At 59.8% G+C, this 27,753-nt stretch overlaps 1 protein-coding gene and 1 long non-coding RNA gene across 2 annotated transcripts; both read right to left on the reverse strand.

The window, feature by feature from the left end:
- Positions 1-1,924: 1,924 nt before the first annotated feature.
- Positions 1,925-27,248, reverse strand: SRRT (serrate, RNA effector molecule). Its single transcript, XM_059872664.1, is given in 22 exon segments — positions 1,925-2,159; positions 2,796-2,901; positions 3,642-3,734; positions 4,535-4,685; positions 5,360-5,553; positions 7,718-7,871; positions 7,967-8,158; positions 8,998-9,249; positions 10,104-10,182; positions 11,154-11,215; positions 12,480-12,578; positions 12,580-12,695; positions 13,528-13,621; positions 13,876-13,989; positions 14,292-14,461; positions 16,220-16,253; positions 16,255-16,390; positions 20,958-21,146; positions 22,700-22,855; positions 23,562-23,687; positions 25,880-25,999; positions 27,102-27,248. Coding segments are annotated over 21 exon segments (2,712 nt in total). The 5' UTR covers position 25,999; positions 27,102-27,248; the 3' UTR covers positions 1,925-2,083.
- Positions 18,626-19,651, reverse strand: LOC132341277 (uncharacterized). The gene is made up of 3 exons (XR_009490137.1): positions 19,075-19,651; positions 18,831-18,898; positions 18,626-18,775 (listed from the first exon to the last, which is right to left on the reverse strand). It is a non-coding gene; the product is annotated as an uncharacterized LOC132341277 (long non-coding RNA).
- Positions 27,249-27,753: the final 505 nt, after the last annotated feature.

Genomic DNA, 27,753 nt, shown 5'->3' on the forward strand with positions numbered 1-27,753 from the left:
CAGATCTCCCCAAACTTCTCCCAAATCCCCCAAACCCCCGAATTCTTCCCCAAATTTCCCCAAATTCCTGAATTTCCCTCAAATCCCCTCAAACCCCATAAATCCCCCCAAAACTCCCCTTTAATTCCCCCCAAATCCCTGAATTCTTCCCCAAACTCCTCCCAAATCCCCCAAATTTCCCCAAATCCCTGAATTCTCCCCCAATTCTCCCCAAATTCCCCTCAAATCCAAAAATCCCCCCCAAATCCCCCCTGACGCTGTCCCCTCCCCCCAGGCCGGGTCCCTGCTCCTGGCGGGTCTGGGGTCCTTCTGTGTCCCCCTTTATTTCCACGGCCTCACCGGGGACCCCCGGCTCAACCGGGCGGCGCCGCTGGGGGGGATCCTGCTGATCCTGGGCTGGGCCGCCATGGCCCTCTAGGGACGCCGAAATGGGGAAAAATGAGCAAAAAATGGTAAAAATAGCGAAAAAAACGACAAAAACGGATAAAAAATGGACAAAAACTGATCAAAAATGGACAAAAAATCATCAAAAACAGAGAAAAATCATCAAAAACCTGAAAATGGACCCTGCTGATCCTGGGCTGGGCCGCCATGGCCCTCTGGGGACACCGAAATGGGGAAAAATGAGCAAAAAACGGTAAAAATAGCGAAAAAACGACAAAAACGGATAAAAAATGGACAAGAAATCATCAAAAACGGACAAAAATCATCAAAAACAGAGAAAAATCATCAAAAACCTGAAAATGGCCCCTGCTGATCCTGGGCTGGGCCGCCATGGCCCTCCAGGGACACAGAAATGGTGAAAATCACCTGGAAATGGGTAAAAATGGACAAAACCCAGCAAAAAACCACCTGGAAATCATCAAAACCGCCTGAAAACCAGAAAAAAACAGACAAAAATCGTCAGAAACAGCTGAAAGTCATCAAAAACTGCCGGAAAATAATCAAAAAGAGACAAAAGTCAGCGAAACCAGATAAAAAATGATCAGGAGCAGACAAAAACCAGCAAGAGCAGAGAGGAATCATCAAAAACAGAGGGAAAAAAATCAAAAAGGACCCGAAAATGGCAAAACCAGATGGAAATGAGCAAAAACGGCTGAAAATGATCAAAAAGAGAGAAAATTCAGATGGAAACCCCCAGGGGGGCCCAAAGAATCAGCAAAATCAGGAAAACCGCCCCAAAATCACCAAAATCACCCTCAAATCATCCAACCCACTGGAGAACGGAACAGGGAGCTCCAAAGTGCCCCAAATCCCCCCAAATCCGTCGGGGGCGGGGCTGGGGCAGCCCAGGGGTGGTTTGGGGGCAGTTGGGGTGATTTTGGGGGTTTTGGAGTTTTTCAGGAATTTTGGGGAGTTTTAAGGGGTTTTCAGGGCCCCAGGGTCGCTGAGAGTGACCGGAAGTGGCCCTGGGGTCGCTGGGAGTGACCGGAAGTGGCCCTGGGGGTCACTGGGAGGTCACTGCCTGCCGCCCTCCTGTGCTGCCCCTTTAAGAACCGAGGCTCCGCCCCCTGCTCCTCATTGGTGCAGCCACCGCCCAATGGAGCGATCCCTGTCGCGTCCCCTGTGCTGATTGGGCGCAGCGATGCACTCCTACCGACGTCACGGCTGTTGCTGGGCAACAGCCAATGGCGCGCCGCCTCTCCCACCCTCTGGCTCCTGATTGGCTGAGGGTCGGGTTCTCACCGCTGATTGGCCGCGGTGACAGAATCGCGAACCAATAAACGATCGCGTTGTAGTCACGAGTGTGATGCGTCATGGGGCGGGGTCTTAGTGTGGCCACGCCCTCATTGCACTCCAAAAACCTCAGAATCGCCCCAAAATCCCCCAAATCTTCTCCATAACCCCCAAATTTTCTGAAAACCGCCCCAAATCCCCCAAATTTCACCCAAAATCCCCCAAAGGCCCCAAAATTTCTCCAAAATCCCGGAAATTCCCCCCAAACTCCCCCCAGGAAGGCGCCGTGTCCCCGGGGGTGGGCGGGGCCGCTTTATTGGGGGAGTTCGGGGGGGTTTGGGGGCGGGGCCGTACAAAGGGGGGAGGGGCGGGGCCGTATCAAAAGGGGGACCCGGGTGGGGGAGGGTCAGAAGAAATCCACGTCCTCGGGGGCGTCCAGGTCCCGGTACTCGACGATGGCCCGGGGGTCGCCCCGCGTCATCCTGGGGGGCAGGGGGTCAGAGACGGCTCAAAACAGCCCGAAATACACCCAAAAATACCCCAAAATACCTCAAAATACACCCAAAAATACAGCCCCAAATACAGCCCAAACACCCCGAAATACACCCAAAATAAACCCAAAAATACCCCAAAAATACTGCCCCAAACAGCCCGAAATAAACCCAAAAATCCAGCCCAAAATACACCCAAAATAAACCCAAAAATACAGCCACAAACAGCCCGAAATACACCCAAAAATACGGCCTGAAATACAGCCCAAACACCCCGAAATACACCCAAAAATACTGCCCGAAATACCCCAAAAATACACCCAAAAATACAGCCCCAAACACCCCAAAAATACAGCCCCAAACACCCCAAAACACACCCAAAAATACAGCCCAAAATACCCCGAAATACACCCAAAAATACAGCCTGAAATACCCCCAAATACACCCCAAATCACCCCAAAATCACCCCAAATCCACCCAAATCCAGCCCAAAAAGGGACCCTGCAACTCCCCCCCCCTCCACGTTGGGTCCCCAATCCAATGTTTGGTGCCCCCCTCCCCATTTTGGGCTCCCCCTCCCCATTTTCCCTGCCCCCCCCCCCCCAGTTTGGGGTCCCCGTGCCTCACCTGCTGCGGGGTTTGTTCAGGTACCCCCCCCCGGCCCCCCCCTGCCCCCGGAAGGTCTCGTAGCTGCCGCGACCCCCGTAGGGCCCGGGGGGGTACGGGTGGGACCCTGCGGGAAACGAGGGGTTAAATGCACCCAAAAATACCCAAAATAGCCCCAAACCAGCCCCCAAAATATCCCACAAATATCCAAAAAATATCCCACAAATATCCCCAAAATATCCCCAAAAAACCCCCAAAATATCCCAAAAATATCCCCTGTAGGGCCTGGGGGGGTACGGGTGGGACCCTGCGGGAAACGAGGGGTTAAAACCACCCCAAAATACCCCAAACCGCCCCAGAGCCTCCCCATCCCCCCCATTTCCCCCCAACTGTGCCCAAAGCCCCCAATTTCCCCCCAAACCCCACATTTTGTTCCATTTCCCCCCAGTTTTGCCCCATTTCCCCCCAATTTTCCCCATTTCCCCCCATTTCATCCCATCTCCCCCCAGTTTTGCCCCATTTCCCCCCAGTTTTTCCCAGTTTTGCCCCATGTCCCCCCAGTTTTGCCCCATTTCCCCCGAGTTTGCCCAATTTTCCCTCATTTCCCCCCATTTCCGCCCAGTTTTTCCCAATTTTCCCCATTTCCCCCCAATTTTCCCCATTTCCCCCCAGTTTTTCCCAGTTTTGCCCCATCTCCCCCCAGTTTTCCCCATTTCCCCCCATTTCCCCCCATTCCCCCCCCAGTTTTCCCCATTTCCCCCCAATTTTCCCCATTTCCCCCAGTTTTTCCCAGTTTTGCCCCGTTTCCCCCCATTTTCCCCCAGTTTTTCCCAATTTCCCCCGTTTCCCCCCCCCATTTCCCGGTACCTCCGTAGCCCAGCATGGGCGGCCGGGGGGTCCCGTAGGGCATCAGCCCCTGGGGGGACTGGGGGGGGTAGGGCAGCGCCCCCGGGGCCAGGCCTGGGGACACAGGGGTCACACTGAGGTCACGGGGTCACCCAGGGGTCACGGGGGGCATCAGCCCCTGGGGGGACTGGGGGGGGGTAGGGCAGTGCCCCCGGGGCCAGGCCTGGGGACACAGGGGTCACCCAGGGGTCACAGTGAGGTCACGGGGTCACCCAGGGGTCCCCAGAAGTGTCCCCGAGGCTGGGGGGAGTTGGGGGGACATTTTGGGGACAATGAAGGTGAGGCCCTGACTCCAGGGAGGTGACACAGGTGACACACAGGTGACACAGGTGACACCCAGGTGACACCCAGGTAACACCCAGGTGACACAGGTGACAGGTGACCCTCACCTGCGTTGGGGCCGGGCCCCTTGCCCCCCTCGGGCAGCGCCGGGCGCTTGGGGTCCAGCAGGGGGTGACACAGGGGGTGACAGGGATGGCACACAGGGGGTGACAGGTGACACAGGTGACACAGGTGACACCCAGGTGACAGGTGACCCTCACCTGCGTTGGGGCCGGGCCCCTTGCCCCCCTCGGGCAGCGCCGGGCGCTTGGGGTCCAGCAGGGGGTGACACAGGGGGTGACAGGGATGGCACACAGGGGGTGACAGGTGACACAGGGATGGCACCCAGGTGACACAGGTGACAGGTGACCCTCACCTGCGTTGGGGCCGGGCCCCTTGCCCCCCTCGGGCAGCGCCGGGCGCTTGGGGTCCAGCAGGGGGTGACACAGGGGGTGACAGGGATGGCACACAGGGGGTGACAGGTGACACCCAGGTGACACCCAGGTGACCCAGGTGACCCAGGTGACCCTCACCTGCGTTGGGGCCGGGCCCCTTGCCCCCCTCGGGCAGCGCCGGGCGCTTGGGGTCCAGCAGGAAGTTGTTGAAGAACAGAACCTCCTTGCGCACGGCGCCCATCTTGTCGCCGTGCTTGTTGAAGATGTGCTTGCGCACGAACTCGGGGCCCTGGGGACACCGAGGGGACATTTGGGGACATCTGGGACAGCCAGGGGCACCCATGGCATTGGGGACATCCATGGGACTGGGGACACCCAGGGGTCACACGGCCCCATCTTGTCCCCGTGCTTGTTGAAGATGTGCTTGCGCACGAACTCGGGGCCCTGGGGACATTGGGGACATTGGGGACATTTGGGGACATCTGGGACAGCCAGGGGCACCCATGGCATTGGGGACATCCATGGGACTGGGGACACCCGGGGGTCACACGGCCCCATCTTGTCCCTGGGCTTGTTGGAGATACAGACCCGGGGCCCTGGGGACATTGGGGACATTGAGGGGACACTGGGGACACTGACAGGATTGGGGACACTGACAGGATTGGGGACACCAACTCTCCACTGTCCCCAGGCTGTCCCCAGTGTCCCTGTCTGTCCTGTCTGTCCCCAAAGACTCTGACAGTGTCCCCAGTGTCCCCAATGTCCCCAGGGTGTCCCCAATGTCCCCAGGGTGTCCCCAATGTCCCCAGGGTGTCCCTGGTGTCCCCACCTTGAACTTTTTCCCGCTGAGGGGACACAGCCACTTGTCCTTGCCCAGCTCCTGGGTGTCCCCAGGCTGTCCCCAGTGGTTCCTGTCCATCCCCAATGTCCCCAGGGTGTCCCCAATGTCCCCAGTGTCCCCACCTTGAACTTTTTCCCGCTGAGGGGACACAGCCACTTGTCCTTGCCCAGCTCCTGGGTGTTGGCGCTCACGAACTTCTCCAGCTCCTGCTCGGGGTCCTTGCGGCCCAGGCGCTGCGCCTCCTCCTCGGGGACAGCGCCAGGCCCGGCCAGCAGCGGGGCCAGGCGCGCCTCAAAGCCGCGCTGCCACTCGGACACTGGGGACACGGGGACAGCAGGGGACACTGGGAGTGGGTAAAATATCCAAAAACCCCAAAAATCCCCCAAAAATCCCCACAGAACGGATCCTCCTCGGGGACAGCGCCGGGCCCGGCCAGCAGCGGGGCCAGGCGCGCCTCAAAGCCGCGCTGCCACTCGGACACTGGGGACACGGGGACAGCAGGGGACAGCAGGGTCACTGGGAGTGGGTAAAATACCCAAAAACCCCGAAAATCCCCCAAAAATCCCCACAGAACCGATCCTCCTCGGGGACAGCGCCGGGCCCGGCCAGCAGCGGGGACAGGTGTGTCCCAAAGCCGCGCTGCCACTCGGACACTGGGGACACGGGGACAGCAGGGGACACTGGGAGTGGGTAAAATATCCAAAAACCCCAAAAATCCCCCAAAAATCCCCACAGAACGGATCCTCCTCGGGGACAGCGCCGGGCCCGGCCAGCAGCGGGGACAGGCGTGTCCCAAAGCTGCGCTGCCACTCGGACACTGGGGACAGCAGGGTCACTGGGGTCACTGGGAGTGGGTAAAAACCCCGAAAATCCCCCAAAAATCCCCACAGAACCGATCCTCCTCGGGGACAGCGCCGGGCCCGGCCAGCAGCGGGGACAGGCGTGTCCCAAAGCCACGCTGCCACTCGGACACTGGGGACACGGGGGACACTGGGGTCACTGGGGTCACTGGGGTCACTGGGAGTGGGTAAAAACCCCAAAAAAACCCCAAGAAACCCCAAAAAATGGGCTAAAAATCCGGGGAGAAAATGGGGTGAAAATGGGTAAAAATTGGGGTAAAATTTGGGTAAAAATCGGGTAAAAACTGGGTGAAAATGGGGTGAAAATGGGGTAAAAACGGGGGTAAAAACGGGGTGAAAATGGGGTGAAAATGGGTAAAAATTGGGGTCAAATTTGGGGTAAAAATAGGGGTGAAAATGGGGTAAAAAACTGGGTGAAAACGGGGTAAAAATGGGGTAATAACGGGGTGAAAATGAAGTAAAAAATGGGGTGAAAATGGGGTGAAAATGGAGTGAAAATGGGTAAAAATTGGGGTAAAATTTGGGTAAAAATAGGGTAAGAACTCGGTGATAATGGGGTGAAAATGGGGTGAAAATTGGGGTAAAAACGGGGGTAAAAACTGGGTGAAAATGGGGTGAAAATTGGGGTAAAAACGGGGGTAAAAACGGGGTGAAAATGGGGTGCAAATGGGTAAAAATTGGGGTAAAATAGGGGTGAAAATGGGGTAAAAAAGTGGGTGAAAACGGGGTAAAAATGGGGTAATAACGGGGTGAAAATGAAGTAAAAAATGGGGTGAAAATGGGGGTAAAATTTGGGTAAAAATGGGGTAAAAACTCGGTGATAATGGGGTGGAAATGGGGTGAAAATTGGGGTAAAAACGGGGTGAAAATGGGGTGAGAATGGGGTAAAAAAGGGGTGATTGGGGTCACTGGGATCAGGGCCAGGCGGGCCTGGACGCCACACTGCCGCTCTGGGACTGGGGACAGGATTTTGGGGTGAATTTGGGGTTTTTTGGGCTCACCCTCTCCGTGGCTGACACGGTTGGGTTCTGGGTGGTTTTTGGGGTGAATCTGGGGTTTTTTGGGCTCACCCTCCCCGTGGCTGACACGGGTGGGTTTGGGGTGGTTCTGGGCTGGTTTTTGGGGTGAATTTGGGGTTTTTTGGGCTCACCCTCTCCGTGGCTGACGCGGTTGGGTTTGGGGTGGTTCTGGGCTGGTTTTTGGGGTGAATTTGGGGTTTTTTGGGCTCACTCTCTCCGTGGCTGACGCGGTTGGGTTCTGGGTGGTTTTTGGGGTGAATTTGGGGTTTTTTGGGCTCACCCTCTCCGTGGCTGACGCGGGTGGGTTTGGGGTGGTTCTGGGCTGGTTTTTGGGGTGAATTTGGGGTTTTTTGGGCTCACCCTCTCCGTGGCTGACACGGGTGGGTTTGGGGTGGTTCTGGGCTGGATTTTGGGGTGAATCTGGGGTTTTTTGGGCTCACCCTCCCCGTGGCTGACACGGGTGGGTTTGGGGTGGTTCTGGGCTGGTTTTTGGGGTGAATCTGGGGTTTTTTGGGCTCACCCTCTCCGTGGCTGACGCGGGTGGCTTTGGGGTGGTTCTGGGCTGGTTTTTGGGGTGAATTTGGGGTTTTTTTGGGCTCACCCTCTCCGTGGCTGACGCGGTTGGGCGGCAGCGGGCCCCGCACGTGGATGATCCCACACCTGTTGGGCATCTCGTCCTCGTTGGGGTACTCGGAGGTGTTGTAGTAATCGACCGAGTGCACGATGCGCAGGTACAGCAGGAGGCGGTCCAGCACCTGGGGACAGCGGGGACATTGGGGACACTGAGGGGACACCCTGGGGACACCCTGGGGACACCCTGGGGACACCCTGGGGACACCTGGGGCCGCACCTTGAGCAGCTTCTCGTCGCGCTCCACGGTGACCTCGGCCGGGTTGGTCTCGCGCGCGGCGTCCTCGGCCGGGGCCGCGCCCTGGCCCTGGCCCTGTCCCTGTCCCTGTCCCTGCCCCAGCAGCTCCTCCTCCTCGGCGCTCACCTCCTCGATCAGGTAATCCGTGATGTGCCGCAGCACCGGGTTCTGGGCCTGGGGGGACATTGGGGACATTAATGGGGACATTATTAGGGTCACTAGGGACATTGGGGACACCTCCTCGATCAGGTAATCCGTGATGTGCCGCAGCACCGGGTTCTGGGCCTGGGGACAGTGGGGACATTAATGGGGACATCATCAGGGTCACTAGGGACATTGGGGACACCTCCTCGATCAGGTAATCCGTGATGTGCCGCAGCACCGGGTTCTGGGCCTGGGGACAGCATTGGGGACATTAATGGGGACATCATTAGGGTCACTAGGGACATTGGGGACATTAATGGGGACATCATCAGGGTCACTAGGGACATTGGGGACACCTCCCCCATCAGGTAATCCGTGATGTGCCGCAGCACCGGGTTCTGGGCCTGGGGGGACAGCATTGGGGACATTAATGGGGACATCATCAGGGTCACTAGGGACACTGGGGACACCTCCTCGATCAGGTAATCCGTGATGTGCCGCAGCACCGGGTTCTGGGCCTGGGGACAGTGGGGACATTAATGGGGACATCATCAGGGTCACTAGGGACATTGGGGACACCTCCTCCATCAGGTAATCCGTGATGTGCCGCAGCACCGGGTTCTGGGCCTGGGGACAGTGGGGACATTAATGGGGACATTATTAGGGTCACTAGGGACATTGGGGACACCTCCCCCATCAGGTAATCCGTGATGTGCCGCAGCACCGGGTTCTGCGCCTGGGGGGACACTGGGGACATTAATGGGGACACTGGGGACACCGGGGATCCCCTGGTGACACCCTGAAGGACCCTGGGGACCCCGGTGACACCACTGGGGACACCCTGCCCCCCCCCAGTGGCAGTGTCTCACCCCGGGCTCGGCAGCGGGCGGGGGCTCGCCGTCCCCGGCGCTGTCCCCGGTGCCGTCCCCGGTGCCGTCCCCGGTGCCGGCGGCGCCCGGGGGGCTCCAGAGGCGGGCGCGGGCGTCCAGGGCCTGCACCAGGCGCGCGGCCAGCTTGATGTCGTGGCGCACGATGGGCCGGTGCTGCGTCAGCCCCGAGACGTTCCGCACGCGCCGCGTCAGGTCCCGGTTCACACCGGGGCTCAGCTCGCACTCACGGAGCTGGAACACACCAGAATCACCCTGAACTACCCCAAAATCCGTCAGAATCGCCCCAAATTCACCCCAAAACCCAGCCCCAGACATTGCTCATGTGCTGCGGCAGGTCCCAGTTCACACCCGGGCTCAGCTCGCACTCACGGAGCTGCAAAGCACCAAAATCACCCTGAACTACCCCAAAATCCGTCAGAATCACCCCAAAATCCATCAGAATCGCCCCAAAATCCGTCAGAATCACCCCAAAATCCGTCAGAATCACCCCAAATTCACCCCGAAACCCAGCCCCGAGACGTTCCGCACGCGCCGCGTCAGGTCCCGGTTCACACCCGGGCTCAGCTCGCACTCGCGGAGCTGGAACACACCAGAATCACCCTGAACTACCCCAAAATCCATCAGAATCGCCCCAAAATCCGTCAGAATCGCCCCAAAATCCGTCAGAATCACCCCAAAATCCGTCAGAATCACCCCAAAACCCAGCCCCAGACATTGCTCATGTGCTGCAGCAGGTCCCGGTTCACGCCCGGGCTCAGCTCGCACTCGTGGGGCTGAAAACCATCAAAATCACTCAAACTACCCCAAAATCCATCAAATTCACCCCAAAATGCATCAAAATCACCTCAAACTACCCCAAAATCCGTCAGAATCACCCCAAAACCCAGCCCAGGTCACGCCGGGGCTCAGCTGGCACTCACGCAGCTGGGAACCAAAACCACCCCAAAATCCATCAGAATCACCCCAAAATCCATCAGAATCACCCCAAAATCCATCAGAATCACCCCAAAATCCATCAGAATCACCCCAAACCCATCAAACCCCCCCAAACCCACGAAATCCGCCCGTTTTGCCCCAAAACCCACCCGGATGTTCTGCAGGCTCCAGCAGATCTCCTTGATGTTCACGCTGCGGTCGAAGGTCACCCAGCCCCTCCTGAAGAACCTGAGAGAGGAAAAACCCCACAGTGAGCCCCAAAACCCCCAAAATTCCACCCAAAACCCACCCAAAACCCACCCAGCCCTTCCTGAAGAACCTGAGGGGAAGAGCTTCCTGTGAGCCCCAAAACCCCCAGAATTACACCCAATACCCACCCAAGACCCCCAGAATTACACCCAAAATCCACCCAGCCCATCCTGAAGAAGCTGAGAGGAAAAATCCCACTGTCAGCCCCAAAAACCCCAGAATTCCACCCAAAACCCACCCAAAACCCCCAAAATTCCACCCCAAAACCCACCCAGCCCCTCCAGAAGAAGCTGACAGAGGAAAAACCCCACAGTGAGCCCCAAAAATCTCAAAATTCCACCCAAAATCCACCCAAGACCCACCCAGCCCCTCCTGAAGAACCTGAGAGAGGAAAAACCCCACTGTCAGCCCCAAAACCCCCAAAATTCCACCCAAAATCCACCCAAAACCCACCCAGCCCCTCCTGAAGAACCTGAGAGAGGAAAAACCCCACTGTCAGCCCCAAAAACCCCAGAATTACACCCAAAATTCACCCAGCCCCTCCTGAAGAACCTGAGAGGGAAAATCCTCACAGCAAGCCCCAAAACCCCCAAAATCCCACCCAAAAACCACCCAAATTCCACCCAAAACCCCCAAAATTCCACCTCAAAACCCACCCAGCCCCTCCTGAAGAACCTGAGAGAGGAAAAATCCCTCTGTCAGCCCCAAAACCCCCAAAATTCCACCCAAAATCCACCCAGCTCCTCCTGAAGAACCTGAGAGAGGAAAAACCCCACGGTGAGCCCCAAAAACCCCCAAATTCCACCCCAAACCCACCCAAAACCCCCAAAACTGCACCCAAAGCCCAGCCGGCCCCTCCCGCCCCCCCGGGGTGACCCCAAGGCCCCCAAAAGCCCCAAAAGCCCCAAAAAGCCCCAAAAAGCCCCGAATCTGCCCCAAAGCGCCCTCACCTCCTCTCGGGCTGCGGCTCCGACAGCGCCACGCGCATGAACCCGGGGTAGCGCTTGCACAGCTGGGGGGCACAGGGGGTTGGGGGGTTTGGGGGGGATTTGGGGAGATTCTGGGGGGTTTGGGGGGAACCTGGGGGGATCCGAGGTGTTTTTGGGGGTCCCAGGGCTGGTTTTGGGGGGTTTTGGGGGTCTCAGTTTGTGTTTGGGGGTCCCAGGTTGTTTTTGGGGTGGTTTTGGGGGTCCCAGGGCTGGTTTTGGGGGTCCCAGGTTGTGTTTGGGGGTCTCAGGGCTGTTTCTGGGGGTCCCAGGTTGTGTTTTTGGGGTCCCAGGGCTGGTTTTGGGGAGTTTTGGGCTGTTTTGGAGGGTCTCAGGGCTATTTTTGGGGGTCCCAGGTTGTTTTTGGGGTGGTTTTGGGGGTCCCAGGGCTGGTTTTGGGGGGTTTTGGGCTGTTTTGGGGGGTCCTAGGGCTATTTTTGGGGGTCCCAGGTTGTTTTTGGGGGTCCCAAGGTGTTTTTGGGGGTCCCAGGTTGTGTTTGGGGTGGTTTTGGGGGTCCCGAGGTGGTTTTGGGCTGTTTCTGGCCCTCCTCACCACCACCATCTCAGGTTTTTGGGTGGTTTTGGGTATTTTTGGCTGTTTTTGGGCGTTTGCGCCCCCCTCACCACCACGATCTTGGGTTTTTGGGGGTCCCGGGGCTGGTTTTGGGGGTCCCGGAGCTGTTTTTGGGGGGTCCCAGGGCTGTTTTTGGGGTGTTTTTTGCCCTCTCTCACCGCCACGATCTCGGCCTGGGCGATGTTGGGGGCGATGTTCCTCATGAAGAGCGAGCACGTTTTGTGCAGGGGCCGTGCCGGGTTTTGGGGGGTTTTGGGGGGTCCCAGGGGGGTTTTTGGGGGTCCCAGGGCTGTTTTTGGGGGTCCCGGGGCTGTTTTTGGGGGTCCCAGGGGGGTTTTTGGGGGTCCCAGGGCTGTTTTTGGGGTGATTTCCCCTCTCTCACCGCCACGATCTCGGCCTGGGCGATGTTGGGGGCGATGTTCCTCATGAAGAGCGAGCACGTTTTGTGCAGGGGCCGTGCCGGGTTTTGGGGGGTTATGGGGGGTTTTTGGGGGTCCCAGGGCTGTTTTTGGGGGTCCCAGGGCTGTTTTTGGGGTGTTTTTTGCCCTCTCTCACCGCCACGATCTCGGCCTGGGCGATGTTGGGGGCGATGTTCCTCATGAAGAGCGAGCACGTTTTGTGCAGGGGTCGTGCCGGGTTTTGGGGGGTTTGGGGGGTCCCAGGGGGGTTTTGGGGGGTCCCAGGGCTGTTTTTGGGGTGTTTTTGCCCTCTCTCACCGCCACGATCTCGGCCTGGGCGATGTTGGGGGCGATGTTCCTCATGAAGAGCGAGCACGTTTTGTGCAGGGGTCGCGGCCGCGCCTCGGGACCCCCCCCCCGGGGCCCCCCCCGGGCCCCCCTCCTTGGCCTTGGGGGGAGGGGAGGCGGCGCTGCCCGCGGGGGGAGGGGTCCCGGCCGTGCCCTCGGCGTGGCCCTTGTCCTCCTTGGGCTCCTCTGGGGGGACAGGGGGGTCACGGGGACGCCCGGGAACGCGGCACGGAGCCCCCCGGCATCACCGGGACGGCAGGGACCCCCAGAGACCCCCCAAACACCCCCAGAGACCCCAAACACCCCCAAACACCCCCAGAGACCCCCCCCAAACACCCCCAGAGACCCCCCAAGCACCCCAGAGACCTCAAATACCCCCAAATACCCCCAGAGACCCCCCAAACACCCCCAGAGACCCCCCCCAAACACCCCCAGAGACCCCCCAAGCACCCCAGAGACCTCAAATACCCCCAGAGACCCCCCCAAACACCCCCAGAGACCCCCCCAAACACCCCCAGAGACCCCCCCAAACACCCCCAGAGACCCCCCCCAAACACCTCCCCAGAGACCCCAACCCCCTCCAGAGACCCCAACTTCCCCCCCAGAGACCCCAGACACCCTCCCCAAAAGACCCCCAAACCCTCCTAGAGACCCCAAACCCCTCTGGATGTCCCCAATGTTTCCTCAAGGACCCCCCAGTGTCCCCTCACCGTCCTTGCTGGGGGCTCGCCGTGCCCCCCCCTCGCTGTCCCCGCTGTCCCTGTCCCCTGTGTCCCCCCGGTGTCCCCTCACCGTCCTTGCTGGGGGCTGGCCGTGCCCCCCCTCGCTGTCCCCACTGTCACTGTCCCCTGTGCCCCCCCCTCGCTGTCCCTGTCCCCTGTGCCCCCCCCTCGCTGTCCCCGCTGTCCCCTGTGCCCCCCCGGTGTCCCCTCACTGTCCTTGCTGGGGGCTCGCCGTGCCCCCCCCCCCCGCTGTCCCCGCTGTCCCTGTCCCCTGTGCCCCCCCAGACCCCCCTCACCGTCCTTGCTGGGGGCTCGCCGTGCCCCCCCCTCGCTGTCCCCGCTGTCACTGTCCCCGTCCTCGCTGTCCCGGCTGCGCTGACGCGGCCGCGCCTGCAGGGGGCGCACGGGGGCATCAGGGGGCGGGGCTGAAGGGATTTAATGAGGGTGGGAGGGGCCTATGAGGGTTTAAAGGGGTGTGGCTTATGAAGAGGGTGGTGCTTTCCATTGGGAAGGGCTCTTGAGGAGGTGGGGCTTAACACAAAGGGGTGTGGTCGGTTAGGAAGGGGTGTGGTTAACAAAAAGGGGTGGGGCTTCAGCATCACTGTGGTAACAGTGGGGCGGAGCTTTGTGGGGTGTGGTCAGACCTTGGCCCCGCCCTCCTTGTCGCCTTCCTCGGCCTTGGGCCCCTTGTCCGGCCCCTCCTCCTCCTCTGGCCCCGCCCCTGCTGCAGGCTCCGCCCCTGGCTCCGCCCCTTCGGCCTGTGGGGAGAGACGGGGAGGGGTCAAAGGGGACCCCAAAAGAACAAGAGACCCCAAAAGAGACCCCCAAAATCTCCCGAGGGGACCAAAGGGACCCCAGGGACCCCCAAATCCCCCCGGGGACCCAAAAAATCCCTCCAGGGATCCCCAAAATCCCCCTGGGAACCCCCAAATCCCCCCGGGGACCCCAAAGGAAGACCCCAAGGACCAAAGGGACCCCAGGGACCCCCAAATCCCCCCGGGGACCCAAAAGGAAGACCCCAGGGACCCCCAAATCCCCCCGGGGACCCCCCGTCCCCGACCTTGGCGCCGTCGTCGCCGTCGGGGCGCTCGGCCGGGCCTTTCCCGGGGGGCTCCGGCGGCCGCGGCTCCTCCTTCTTGGGGCCTTCGGCCTTGTCGGCGCGCTCCTCCTCCTCCTCCTGCTCCAGGATCCGCAGGTCGAGCTCCGTGCCCCCCTCCATCTTAATCACCGCTGCGGAGAGGGGGGGAGGACAAAAACGGGTCAGGAACACCCAAAAACGGGTCAGAAACACCCAAAAATGGGGTCAGGAACACCAAAAATGGGTCAGGAACACCCAAAAACGGGTCAGGAACACCCAAAAATGGGTCAGGAACACCCAAAATGGGTCAGGAACACCCGAAATGGGGTCAGGAACACCCAAAAACGGGTCAGGAACACCCAAAAACGGGTCAGGAACACCCGAAATGGGGTCAGGAACACCCAAAAACGGGTCAGGAACACCCAAAAACGGGTCCGGAACACCCGAAAACGGGTCAGGAACACCCAAAACGGGTCAGGAACACCCAAAATGGGTCAGGAACACCCAAAAACGGGTCAGGAACACCCAAAAACGGGTCAGGAACACCCAAAATGGGTCAGGAACACCCGAAATGGGTCAGGAACACCCAAAACGGGCCAGAAACACCCAAAAACGGGTCAGGAACACCCGAAAACGGGTCAGGAACACCCAAAAACGGGCCAGGAACACCCAAAACGGGTCAGGAACACCCGAAATGGGTCAGGAACACCCAAAATGGGTCAGGAACACCCAAAATGGGTTAGGAACACCCAAAATGGGTCAGGAACACCCAAAATGGGGCCAGGAACAGCCAAAATGGGTCAGGAACACCCAAAATGGGTCAGGAACACCCGAAATGGGTCAGGAACACCCAAAACGGGTCAGGAACACCCAAAATGGGTCAGGAACACCCAAAAACGGGTCAGGAACACCCAAAATGGGGTCAGGAACACCCGAAACGGGTCAGGAACACCCAAAAACAGGTCAGGAACACCCAAAAACGGGTCAGGAACACCCAAAATGGGGTCAGGAACAGCCAAAATGGGTCAGGAACACCCAAAAATGGGTCAGGAACACCCAAAAAGGGTCAGGAACACCCAAAATGGGTCAGGAACACCCGAAAACGGGTCAGGAACACCCAAAACGGGTCAGGAACACCCAAAACGGGTCAGGAACACCGAAAATGGGTCAGGAACACCCAAAACGGGTCAGGAACACCCAAAACGGGTCAGGAACACCCAAAAACGGGTCAGGAACAGCCAAAATGAAATGATTTTAAGGAGATTTTCAGGGATTTTTTCTGGAGTGTCAGGGAGGGATTTTTAGGTTTCAAGGAGGGATTTTCCTGGAGTGTCCCAGAGGGGTTTTTGGGGTGTCAGGGAGGGATTCTAGAAACGTCAGGGAGGGATTTCTCTGGAGTGTCAGGGAGGGATTTTTCCGGAGTGTCAGGGAGGCATTTTTGGGACGTTAAGGAGGGATTTTTGGGACGTGAGGGAGGCATTTTCGGGATACGATGGAGGGATTTTTCTGGAGTGTCACAGAGGGATTTTTGAGACATTAAGGAGGAATTTTTGAGATAGGAGGGAGGGATTTTTGAGACATTAAGGAGGAATTTTTGAGACATTAAGGAGGGATTTTTGAGACATTAAGGAGGGATTTTTGAGATACGAGGGAGGAATTTTTGAGACATTAAGGAGGCATTTCTGAGATAGGAGGGAGGGATTTTTGGGACGCCAGGGATATCCTCCAGATGCCATGGATAATTCTGGGACATCCCGGACATTTCTGGCGCACCACGAAGGCCCTTTTTGGGGCTGTTCCCGTGCCCCTCAGGAGCCATTTGGGGCACAGTGGGGGGAACTTCTGGGGGCACTTTCAGCCACCGCCGGGCGCCTCTGGGGGATCCAGAACCCGACGGCGGGCGGGGGTACCTGCGTCGAGCGTTTTGATGATCTGCGGGGCGCGGGTCGATGTCCAGCAGCAGGTTGTCGAACCAGCCGTGCTCCCACAGGTAGAGGAAGACGCCCAGGCGGTTCCTGAGGGCGGCCTGGGCCTCCTGCTGCCGCTTCCCGGCCTCGTCCGGGTGGTACTTGGAGCGGAACCTGGGGTTGGGGTGAAAAACGGGGAAATCGGGGCTCAGGGGGCCGCGCCCGACCCCCCCCGGCCCGCACGGTTGTGGAGGGGAGCCCCCAGAATAACCTGGGGGGGGTTTTGGGGAGGGGGTTGGGAAATGGGGAGAGGGGAAGGGCGGGGGTGCTGCCAGATTTGGGTCTGGAGGGTTTGGGGAGGGGGGAGCCCCAAATGTTCTGGAATTGGGGATGGGGAGGCTCGGATTTTGGGAAGGGTCTGACACACGTGGGGTGGGGAGGCCAAAATCGGTAAATTGGGGAGGGGGACGGCGGGTCTGTGGGATTTGGGGAGGGGGACGCCCCAAATGCATGGGGGAACCCCGAGTGTGGAAAAACTGGGGTGGGGGGATCCCCATTTCTTACAGACAGGACCCCCCCGTGCCCCCACAATTGGGGGGCATCTGAGCCCCCGCAGAGGGGGTTCAGGTTTTGGGGGGTTCTGCTGTTTTGGGGCATTTTCAGGGTCTTTTGGGGGTGTTCTGCGTTGGTTTCAGTGGTATTTTGGAAAGGGGTCTCAGAGACATTTTTGGGGCGTTTTCTGGAATTTTTGGGAAGTTTTTTCGTTCTCAGGAATGCTTGAGGTGTGATTTTGTGAGATTTCAGGGGGTTTTGGCCACATTTTCGGTGCCTTCTGGGTCGGCTTTGAGGCTCTTCTGAGAGCACTTTTGGGCTGTTTTGAGACATTTTCAGGGGTGCTTTTAGGGCTGCTTTTTGCATTTTTGGGGATGTTTTGACACATTTTAGGGATCATTTTTGGGGATGTTTTTGCACATTTTCAGGATCATTTTAAGGCTGCTTTTTGCATTTTTGGGGATGTTTTGACACATTTTAGGGATCATTTTTGGGGCTGCTTTTTTTGCGTTTTTGGGGCTGTTTTGACACATTTTAGGGATAATTTTTGGGGATGTTTTGACACATTTTCAGGGATCACTTTAAGCCTGCTTTTTTGCATTTTTGGGGGTGTTTTGACACATTTTAGGGATCATTTTTGGGGCTGTTTTTACACATTTTCAGGGATCACTTTAAGCCTGCTTTTTTGCATTTTTGGGGGTGTTTTGACACATTTTAGGGATCATTTTTGGGGCTGTTTTTGCACATTTTCAGGGATCATTTTAGGGCTGCTTTTTGCATTTTTGGGGGTGTATTTAAACGTGCACTGAATGCAGGTTTGCGGATGTTTCCAGGCACATTTTGGGGTGGTTTCACACCGTTCTGAGTGTGCTCTGGGGTGTTTTCAGAGCGTTTTGGCTCATTTTGGAGGCGCTCTGGGGGAACTCTCAGGAGCGTTTCTGGCGGGTTCTGGGCTGTTCCGAGGTGTGATTTGAGGGCGTGCCCAGGGTGATTTTGGGGCGTTTCTGGGATGTTTTGGGGCGGCCCTGAGCCGCCTCTGGGCTCTCTGAGGGCGCTCCAGGTGTTCCAGGTGGTGTCAGGTGTCCCGTGGGGGTGGGGGGGGATGCTCATACCTACACTCGCCAGCGAGCGTCGCCGTCCGCCGGGCCCCGAAAAGTGCGGCGCTTTTAAAAACCCCGCAACCAAGCGGCCGCCGTTTTGGGGCACTTGGCAACCCCCCCAAAAATAAAACAACAAAGGTCCCTGGCTGCGTCCTGCACTGTCACCTCGCCGCATTGTGCGCGGCCCCGCCCTCTCTGCCTGCCCCCGCCCGGCGGCTCCGCGGCTCCCGAGGGCGCTGGGGGAGAAGGGAAGCGTTAAACCTGCAGAGACCCCCAAAATCCACCCCAAAACCACCCCAAAACTGCCCTGAGAGTGCTGAAATAATGGAATTGTTAAACCTGCAGAGACCCCAGAAATCCTCCCCAAAACCCACCCTAAAAGTGCTGAAATAATGGAAGTGTTAAACCTGCAGAGACCCCAAAACCACCCCAAAACTGCCCTGAGAGTGCTGAAATAATGGAAGTGTTAAACGTGGAGAGACCCCAAAAATCCACCCCAAAACCGCTGAAATAATGGAAGTGTTAAACCTGGACAGACCCCAAAAATCCTCCCCAAAACCACCCCAAAACTGCCCTAAAAGGGCTGAAATAATGGAAGTGTTAAACCTGGAGACAGTCCCAAATCCACCCCAAAACCACCCCAAAACTGCCCTGAGAGTGCTGAAATAATGGAAGTGTTAGACCTGGAGAGACCCCAAAAATCCACCCCAAAACCAATCCTAAAAGTGCTGAAATAATGGAAGTGTTAAATCTGGAGACAGTCCCAAATCCACCCCAAATCCACCCCAAAACCAATCCTAATAGTGCTGAAATAATGGAAGTGTTAAACCTGGAGAGACCCCAAAAATCCACCCCAAAACCACCCCAAAACTGCCCTGAGAGTGCTGAAATAATGGAAGCGTTAAACCTGCAGAGACCCAGAAATCCACCCCAAAACTGCTGAAATAATGGAAGTGTTAAACCTGGAGAGACCCCAAAAATCCTCCCCAAAACCCACCCTAAAAGGGCTGAAATAATGGAAGTGTTAAACCTGCAGAGACCCCAAAACTCCACCCCAAAACCGCTGAAATAATGGAAACATTAAACCTGGAGACAGTCCCAAATCCACCCCAAAACTGCCCTAAAAGGGCTGAAATAATGGAAGTGTTAAACCTGCAGAGACCCCAAATCTACCCCAAAACCGCTGATATAATGGAAGTGTTAAACCTGGAGAGACCCCAAAAATCCTCCCCAAAACCCACCCTAAAAGTGCTGAAATAATGGAAGTGTTAAACCTGCAGAGACCCCAGAAATCCACCCCAAAACCCACCCTAAAAGTGCCCTGAGAGTGCTGAAATAACGGAGGCGTTAGACCTGTAGAGACCCCAAAAATCCATCCCAAAACCCACCCCAAATCCAGCCCTGAGAGTGCTGAAATAATGGAAGTGTTAAACCTGCAGAGACCCCAAATCCTCCCCAAAACCAATCCTAAAAGTGCTGAAATAATGGAAGTGTTAAACCTGCAGAGACCCCAAAAATCCTCCCCAAAACCACCCCAAAAGTGCCCTGAGAGTGCTGAAATAATGGAAGTGTTAAACCTGGAGAGACCCCAAAAATCCACCCCAAAACCGCTGAAATAATGGAAGTGTTAAACCTGCAGAGACCCCAAAAATCCTCCCCAAAACCACCCCAAAAGTGCCCTGAGAGTGTTGAAATAATGGAAGTGTTAAACCTGGACACAGTCCCAAATCCACCCCAAAACCAATCCTAAAAGCGCTGAAATAATGGAAGTGTTAAACCTGCAGAGACCCCCAAATCCACCCCAAAACTGCCCCAAACCCAGCCCGAGACCCCACGGAGCACGGGTGGGGGGTGGGACTGCCCCCTCAAGAGGGTCTGGGGAGGATTTGTGGGGTCCAGGCTGTTTTTTCTGGGGCAAAAATCAGATTTTTGGGGCTCCCAGGCCATTTCTGGGGTACAGAATGTTCCAGACCCCCCCCAGTACATACCACTCTTTCTGGACCAGGATTTTTGGGGCTCCCAGGCCATTTTTGGGGCTCCCAGGCCATTTTTGGGGCTCCCAGGCCGTTTCTGGGGTACAGAATGTTCCGGAATCCCCCAGCAGATACCATTCTTTGTGGGCCGGGATTTTTGGGGCTCCCAGGCCGTTTTTGGGGTACGGAATGTTCCGGAACCCCCCCCCGGCACGTACCACTCTTTCCAGACCAGGATTTTTGGGGCTCCCAGGCCATTTTTGGGGCTCCCAGGCCGTTTTTGGGGCTCCCAGGCCGTTTTTGGGGTACAGAATGTTCCGGAACCCCCCCAGCACGTACCACTCCTCACGGGAAAGGACTTTTGGGGCTCCCAGGCCGTTTTTGGGGTGTGGAATGTTCCAGACCCATCTGGCACGTACCACTCCTCATAGGCCAGGATTTCTGGGGCTCCCAGGCCATGTTTGGGGTGCAGAATGTTCCAGACCCCCCGGCACATACCACTCCTCATAGGCCAGGATTTCTGGGGCTCCCAGGCCATGTTTGGGGTGCAGAATGTTCCAGACCCCCCGGCACATACCACTCCTCATAGGCCAGGATTTTTGGGGCTCCCAGGCCATTTTTGGGGTGCAGAATGTTCCAGATCCATCTGGCATGTACCACTCCTCATGGGCCAGGATTTTTGGGGCTCCCAGACAATTTTTGGAGCTCCCAGGCCATTTTTGGGGCTCCCAGACCATTTTTGGGGTGCAGAATGTTCCAGACCCCCCAGTACATAGCACTCTTTCTGGACCAGGATTTTTGGGGCTCCCAGACAATTTTTGGGGCTCCCAGACCACTTTTGAGGTGCAGAATGTTCCAGACCCATCTGGCACGTACCACTCCTCATGGGCCAGGATTTCTGGGGCTCCCAGGCCATTTTTGGGGCTCCCAGGCCATTTTTGGGGCTCCCAGGCCATTTCTGGGGTACAGAATGTTCCGGAACCCCCCGGCATGTACCACTCCTCATGGACCAGGATTTTTGGGGCTCCCAGGCCGTTTCTGGGGCTCCCAGGCCGTTTCTGGGGCTCCCAGGCCATTTCTGGGGTACAGAATGTTCCGGAACCCCCCGGCACGTACCACTCCTCGTCCTTGTGGGCCAGGAAGAACTCCTGCAGCTGCTGCCGCCGGAAGTCCAGCTTGTAGTCGTTGTAGCGCTTCACCGCCTCCGTCTCGTCCACGGCGTCGTCCAGCGACAGCAGGAACTCCTTGAAGCTCTTCATCACCGGGGGGGCCATGCCCAGGTCCACCTCCGCGATGGTGCCCAGCCTGGGGGGGAGAGCCAGGGGTTGGGGGGCCATATTGGGGGGTTTGGGGGTGATATCGGGGGTTTGGGGGTGATATTGGGGGGTTTGGGGTGAATATTGGGGGGGTTTGGGGGTGATATCGGGGGGTTTGGGGGTGATATCGGGGGTTTGGGGTGAATATTGGGGGGTTTGGGGGTGATATCGGGGGTTTGGGGGTGATATCGGGGGTTTGGGGGTGATATTGGGGGGTTAGGGGGTGAATATTGGGGGGTTTGGGGGTGATATTGGGGGGTTTGGGGGTGATATCGGGGGTTTGGGGTGAATATTGGGGGTTTTGGGGGTGATATCGGGGGGTTTGGGGGCCATATCGGGCGTTTGGGGAGAATATTGGGGGGTTTGGGGGTGATATCGAGGGGTTTGGGGGTGATATGGGGGGGTTTGGGGTGATATCGGGGGGTTTGGGGGTGATATCGGGGGTTTGGGGGTGATATTGGGGGGTTTGGGGGTGATATTGGGGGGTTTGGGGGTGATATCGGGGGGGTTTGGGGGTGATATCGGGGGGTTTGGGGTGATTTTGGGGGGTTTGGGGTGATTTTGGGGGTTTTGGGGTGATTTTGGGGCTCCACCTGGCCTGGATGGGCAGCAGCTGGTGCTGCAGGAGCTGGTGCTGCACCCAGTGTGATTTTGGGGTGATTTTGGGGTGATTTTGGGGGGTTTTGGGGCTCACCTGGCCTGGATGGGCAGCAGCTGGTGCTGCAGGAGCTGGTGCTGCACCCAGCAGGGTTTTGGGGTGATTTTGGGGGGTTTTGGGGTCTGGGGGGGCTCAGGGAGATTTGGGGCATTCAGGGAGGGTTTAGGGGATGCCCAGTGTGGTTTTGGGGTGATTTTGGGGGTTTTGGGGCTCACCTGGCCTGGATGGGCAGCAGCTGGTGCTGCAGGAGCTGGTGCTGCACCCAGTGTGATTTTGGGGTGATTTTGGGGTGATTTTGGGGGGTTTTGGGGCTCACCTGGCCTGGATGGGCAGCAGCTGGTGCTGCAGGAGCTGGTGCTGCACCCAGTGTGGTTTTGGGTGATTTTGGGGGTTTTGGGGCTCACCTGGCCTGGATGGGCAGCAGCTGGTGCTGCAGGAGCTGGTGCTGCACCCAGTGTGGTTTTGGGGTGATTTTGGGGGTTTTGGGGCTCACCTGGCCTGGATGGGCAGCAGCTGGTGCTGCAGGAGCTGGTGCTGCACCCAGCAGGGTTTTGGGGTGATTTTGGGGTGATTTTGGGGGGTTTTGGGGCTCACCTGGCCTGGATGGCAGCAGCTGGTGCTGCAGGAGCTGGTGCTGCACCCCGCAGGGTTTTGGGGTGATTTTGGGGTGATTTTGGGGGTTTTGGGGCTCACCTGGCCTGGATGGGCAGCAGCTGGTGCTGCAGGAGCTGGTGCTGCACCCAGCAGGGTTTTGGGGTGATTTTGGGGTGATTTTGGGGGGTTTTGGGGCTCACCTGGCCTGGATGGGCAGCAGCTGGTGCTGCAGGAGCTGGTGCTGCACCCAGCAGGGTTTTGGGGTGATTTTGGGGGGTTTTGGGGCTCACCTGGCCTGGATGGGCAGCAGCTGGTGCTGCAGGAGCTGGTGCTGCATCTCGTGGGGGCCCCAGGGCGCCTGGGGGGGGCCGTAGGTGGGGCCGGCCCCGCCCCCGCTGTAGGGCAGGTCATAGCCGCTGTGGTAGGGGTCAGCGCCGTGGTCATCCCTGGGCGGGGGGACAGGGGTCAGTCAGGGTCAGTCAGGGGTCAGCCAGGGTCACTGGGGGGTCAGGGGTCAGTCAGGGTCACTGGGGGGTCACTGAGGGGTCAGGGGTCAGCGCCGTGGTCATCCCTGGGCCAGGGGGGACAGGGGTCAGTCAGGGTCAGTCAGGGGTCAGTGGGGGGTCAGGGGTCAGCGCCGTGGTCATCCCTGGGCCACAAGGGCCAGGTTTGGGGTAACTTTGGGATATTTTGGGGTCTCTCCCCCATCCCTGCACGTGGCCGTTTCTGGGGCACATTTGAGCTGTATCTGGGGTAGTTTTGGGGTGGGTTTCAGGGATTTTGGGGTCTCTCACCAGTCCCTGCACGTGGCCGTTTCTGGGGTACATTTGAGCTGTATCTGGGGTAGTTTTGGGGTGGATTTCAGGGATTTTGGGGCCTCTCACCAGTCCCTGCACGTTGCTGTTTCTGGGGCACATTTGAGCTGTATCTGGGGTAGTTTTGGGGTGAATTTCGGGGATTTTGGGGTCTCTCACCAGTCCCTGTTTTGCTGTTTCTGGGGCACATTTGAGCTGTATCTGGGGTAGTTTTGGGGTGGGTTTCAGGGATTTTGGGGTCTCTCACCAGTCCCTGCACGGTGCCATTTCTGGGGCACGTTTGAGCTGTGTCTGGGGTAGTTTTGGGGTGGATTTCGGGGATTTTGGGGTCTCTCACCAGTCCCTGCGCAGCCGTTTCTGGGGCGGGCTCAGCTCGTGCCGGGGCGGCGAGAATCGCTCCCGCCGGGTGCGGTCGTAGTCCCGGTAATCGCGGCTGCGGCGCTCGCGGCCCCGCTCCCAGTCCCTGCAGGGGGCAAACTGGGGCTGAACTGGGGCTGAGGGACCCCCCCAGTGCCTGAACTGGGCAAACTGGGAACCAGAGACCCCTCCCAGTCCCGGTAATCGCGGCTGCGGCGCTCGCGGCCCCGCTCCCAGTCCCTGCAGGGGGCAAACTGGGACTGAACTGGGACTGAACTGGGGCTGAACTGGGGCTGAACTGGGACTGAACTGGGACTGAACTGGGACTGAACTGGGACTGAACTGGGACTGAACTGGGGCTGAACTGGGACTGAACTGGGACTGAGGGACAGAACTGGGACTGAACTGGGCAAACTGGGAGTGAGGGACCCCTCCCAGTCCCCGGTAATCGCGGCTGCGGCGCTCGCGGCCCCGCTCCCAGTCCCTGCAGGGGGCAAACTGGGACTGAACTGGGACTGAACTGGGACTGAGGGACCCCCCCAGTGCCTGAACTGGGCAAACTGGGAACCAGGGACCCCTCCCAGTCCCGGTAATCGCGGCTGCGGCGCTCGCGGCCCCGCTCCCAGTCCCTGCAGGGGGCAAACTGGGACTGAACTGGGGCTGAACTGGGACTGAACTGGGACTGAACTGGGCTGAACTGGGCAAACTGGGAACCAGGGACCCCTCCCAGTCCCGGTAATCGCGGCTGCGGCGCTCGCGGCCCCGCTCCCAGTCCCTGCAGGGGGCAAACTGGGACTGAACTGGGACTGAACTGGGACTGAACTGGGCAAACTGGGAACCAGGGACGGAACTGGGACCAACTGAGATCAACTGGGAATGAGGAACCCCCACAGTGCCCCCCTAACTGGGCAAACTGGGAGTGAAGGACACACCAGACCCTGAACTGGGATCTACTGGGGTGAGGGACCCACCAGCTGCCCCCCAAACTGGGCAAACTGGGAGTGAGGGACCCCCCAGGGCCTGAACTGCTCCCTCCCAGTGCCCCCAGTCCCTCCCAGTGCTCTCAGTGTCCCTCCCCAGTCCCCCCAGTGCCCCCAGTGTCCCTCCCCAGTGCCCCCAGTGTCCCTCCCAGTCCCTCCCAGTGCCCCCAGTGTCCCTCCCAGTCCCTCCCAGTGCCCCCAGTGTCCCCTCCCAGTGCCCCCAGTGTCCCTCCCAGTCCCTCCCAGTCCCTCCCAGTGCCCTCAGTGTCCCTCCCAGTCCCTCCCAGTGCCCCCAGTGTCCCTCCCAGTGCCCCCAGTGCCCCCCAGTGTCCTCAGTGTCCCTCCCAGTCCCTCCCCAGTCCCTCCCAGTCCCCCCAGTCCCTCCCAGTGCCCCCAGTGTCCCTCCCCAGTCCCTCCCAGTGCCCCCAGTGCCCCCAGTGTCCCTCCCAGTCCCTCCCAGTGCCCCCAGTGTCCCTCCCAGTCCCTCCCACTGCCCCCAGTGTCCCTCCCCAGTCCCTCCCAGTCCCCCCAGTGTCCCTCCCAGTGCCCTCAGTGTCCTTCCCAGTCCCTCCCAGTCCCCCCAGTGCCCTCAGTGTCCCTCCCAGTCCCTCCCCAGTCCCTCCCCAGTGCCCCCAGTGCCCCCAGTGTCCCTCCCAGTCCCCCCCAGTCCCTCCCAGTCCCTCCCCAGTCCCCCCAGTGTCCCTCCCCAGTCCCCTCCCAGTGCCCCCAGTGTCCCTCCCAGTGCCCCCAGTGTCCCTCCCAGTCCCTCCCCAGTCCCTCCCAGTCCCTCCCAGTGCCCCCAGTGTCCCTCCCAGTCCCCCCAGTGCCCCCAGTGTCCCTCCCAGTCCCTCCCCAGTCCCTCCCAGTCCCTCCCAGTGCCCCCAGTGCCCCCAGTGTCCCTCCCCAGTCCCTCCCAGTGCCCCCAGTCCCCCCAGTGTCCCTCCCAGTCCCTCCCAGTCCTCCCCAGTGCCCTCAGTGTCCCTCCCAGTCCCTCCCAGTCCCCTCAGTGTCCCTCCCAGTCCCTCCCAGTCCCCCCAGTGTCCCTCCCAGTCCCTCCCAGTGCCCCCAGTGCCCCCAGTGTCCCTCCCAGTCCCTCCTAGTGCCCTCAGTGTCCCTCCCAGTCCCTCCCAGTGCCCCCAGTGTCCCTCCCCAGTCCCCCCAGTCCCCCCTGTGTCCCTCCCAGTGCCCCCCAGTGTCCCTCCCCAGTCCCTCCCCAGTCCCCCCAGTGTCCCTCCCAGTCCCCCCAGTCCCTCCCAGTGCCCCCAGTGTCCCTCCCCAGTCCCTCCCAGTCCCTCCAGTCCTCCAGTGCCCCCAGTACCGGTCGCTCCAGTCGTCCCTCCTCCTCTCGTCCCTCTCCCTGGAGCGCTCGTAGTCGCTGCGCTCCCGCCGGAACTTGTCCCTGCGCCGCCGGTCGTACTCGTCATCGCTGTCCCCCATCCTGGGGACACAGGGACACCCAGGGGTCACCGCGGGGTCACACAGAGCCCCACGGTGACCCCCCGTACTCATCATCGCTGTCCCCCATCCTGGGGACACAGGGACACCCAGGGGTCACCGCGGGGTCACACAGACCCCCCACAGTGACCCCCGGACACCGGGGTCACACAGACCCCCACAATGACCCCCGGACACCGGGGTCACGCAGACCCCCACAGTGACCCCCAGACCCCCAAAATGACCCCCATGGACACCCCAGACCCCCACAGTGACCCCCGGACACCGGGGTCACACAGACCCCCACGGTGACCCCCCCGTACTCGTCATCGCAGTCCCCCATCCTGGCGACACCAGGGGACACCGAGTGACCCCCAGACCCCCAGAGTGACCCCCCGGATACCCCTGACCCCCTCAGTGACCCCCGGACCCACAAACCGCCCCAACAGAGACCCCTCGCAGTGACCCCCCAGACCCCCACAGTGACCCCCATGGACACCCCAGACCCCCACAGTGACCCCCAGACCCCTAAAGTGACCACCGAGACACCCCAGACCCCCGCAGTGACCCCCAGACCCCTAAAGTGACCACCGAGACACCCCCAGACCCCCACAGTAACCCCAGACCCCCAAAATGACCCCCATGGACACCCCAGACCCCCCGCAGTGACCCCCAGACCCCTAAAGTGACCCCCCGGATACCCCTGACCCCCTCAGTGACCCCCGGACCCACAAACCGCCCCAACAGAGACCCCCCGCAGTGACCCCCAGACCCCCAAAATGACCCCATGGACACCCCAGACCCCCACAGTGACCCCCAGACCTCCCCACTGACCCCAGACCCCCCCAATTCCCCTCCTATGATTCCCCTGGGCCCTCCCAGACCCCCGGGACCCCCCAATTCCCCTCCCATGATCCCCCGGCCCCCCCCAGACCCCCGGGCCCCCCCGAGCCCCTCACAGCCCCCATCCCGTGATGCTTTGCGGTCTCCCGAAGACCCCCCCCCCCAACCCCCCCCCCGGCCCCGGGAGCTCCCCCCACCCATCGCAGCCCCCCTCGATGACGTCACTCCCCCCCTCCGTGACGTCACGCGGGGACCCCCCGGACCTGCCCGCGCGCTCCCGGCCCCGCGCGCCGCTCGCCGCCCGCTCGCTTCCGGCCCGCGCCGCCGCCGGAAGTGACGTCGGGAGGCGCCGCCGCCGAAATGGCGCCGCCGGAAGGAGGGGAGGAGCGGCGGGGGAAGGACCGCGCCGACTCTGGGCTGCCCCGCGCCCGCCGGGGCCTCACCCGGGGCTGCCCCGGGGCGGAGGAACTGCCGGGGCCGCGGGCGGAGCTCGGGGCGCTCCCGGAAGCCGCTCGGGCCGCCGGAACCGCGCTGCTCTCTATGGTCGCGGGGGCCGCTCCGCCCGCGTTCCTCTCTATGGTCCCTGAGGGGGAAATGGCGCCCCGCCGACTGCGTCTGCGCGCCCGCCGCCCTCCCATTGGCCGCCGCTCCCGCGCGCGGGCAGGCCCCGCCCCCATTTCCCGCCTCCCCGGGCTCCGCCATCTTCTCCTCGTGCGTCACGTGACACGGGGCCGCCGCCATTTTGTCTCGGCGGGCTCCGCGCAGGCGCAGAGCGGCTCCTGAAGTCGCTGCGGGCGCCGCCATTTTGCCAGTGCTCCCCCCCAGTGCTCCCAGTACTCCACAGTACCCCCCCAGTGCTCCCAGTGCCCCCCACAGTGCCCCCAGTGCTTCCTCCCCAGTGCTCCCAGTACCAAT

This window comes from Haemorhous mexicanus, chromosome 37 (genome assembly GCF_027477595.1).
Source record: "Haemorhous mexicanus isolate bHaeMex1 chromosome 37, bHaeMex1.pri, whole genome shotgun sequence".
NCBI classification, from domain to species: Eukaryota; Metazoa; Chordata; class Aves; order Passeriformes; family Fringillidae; genus Haemorhous; species Haemorhous mexicanus.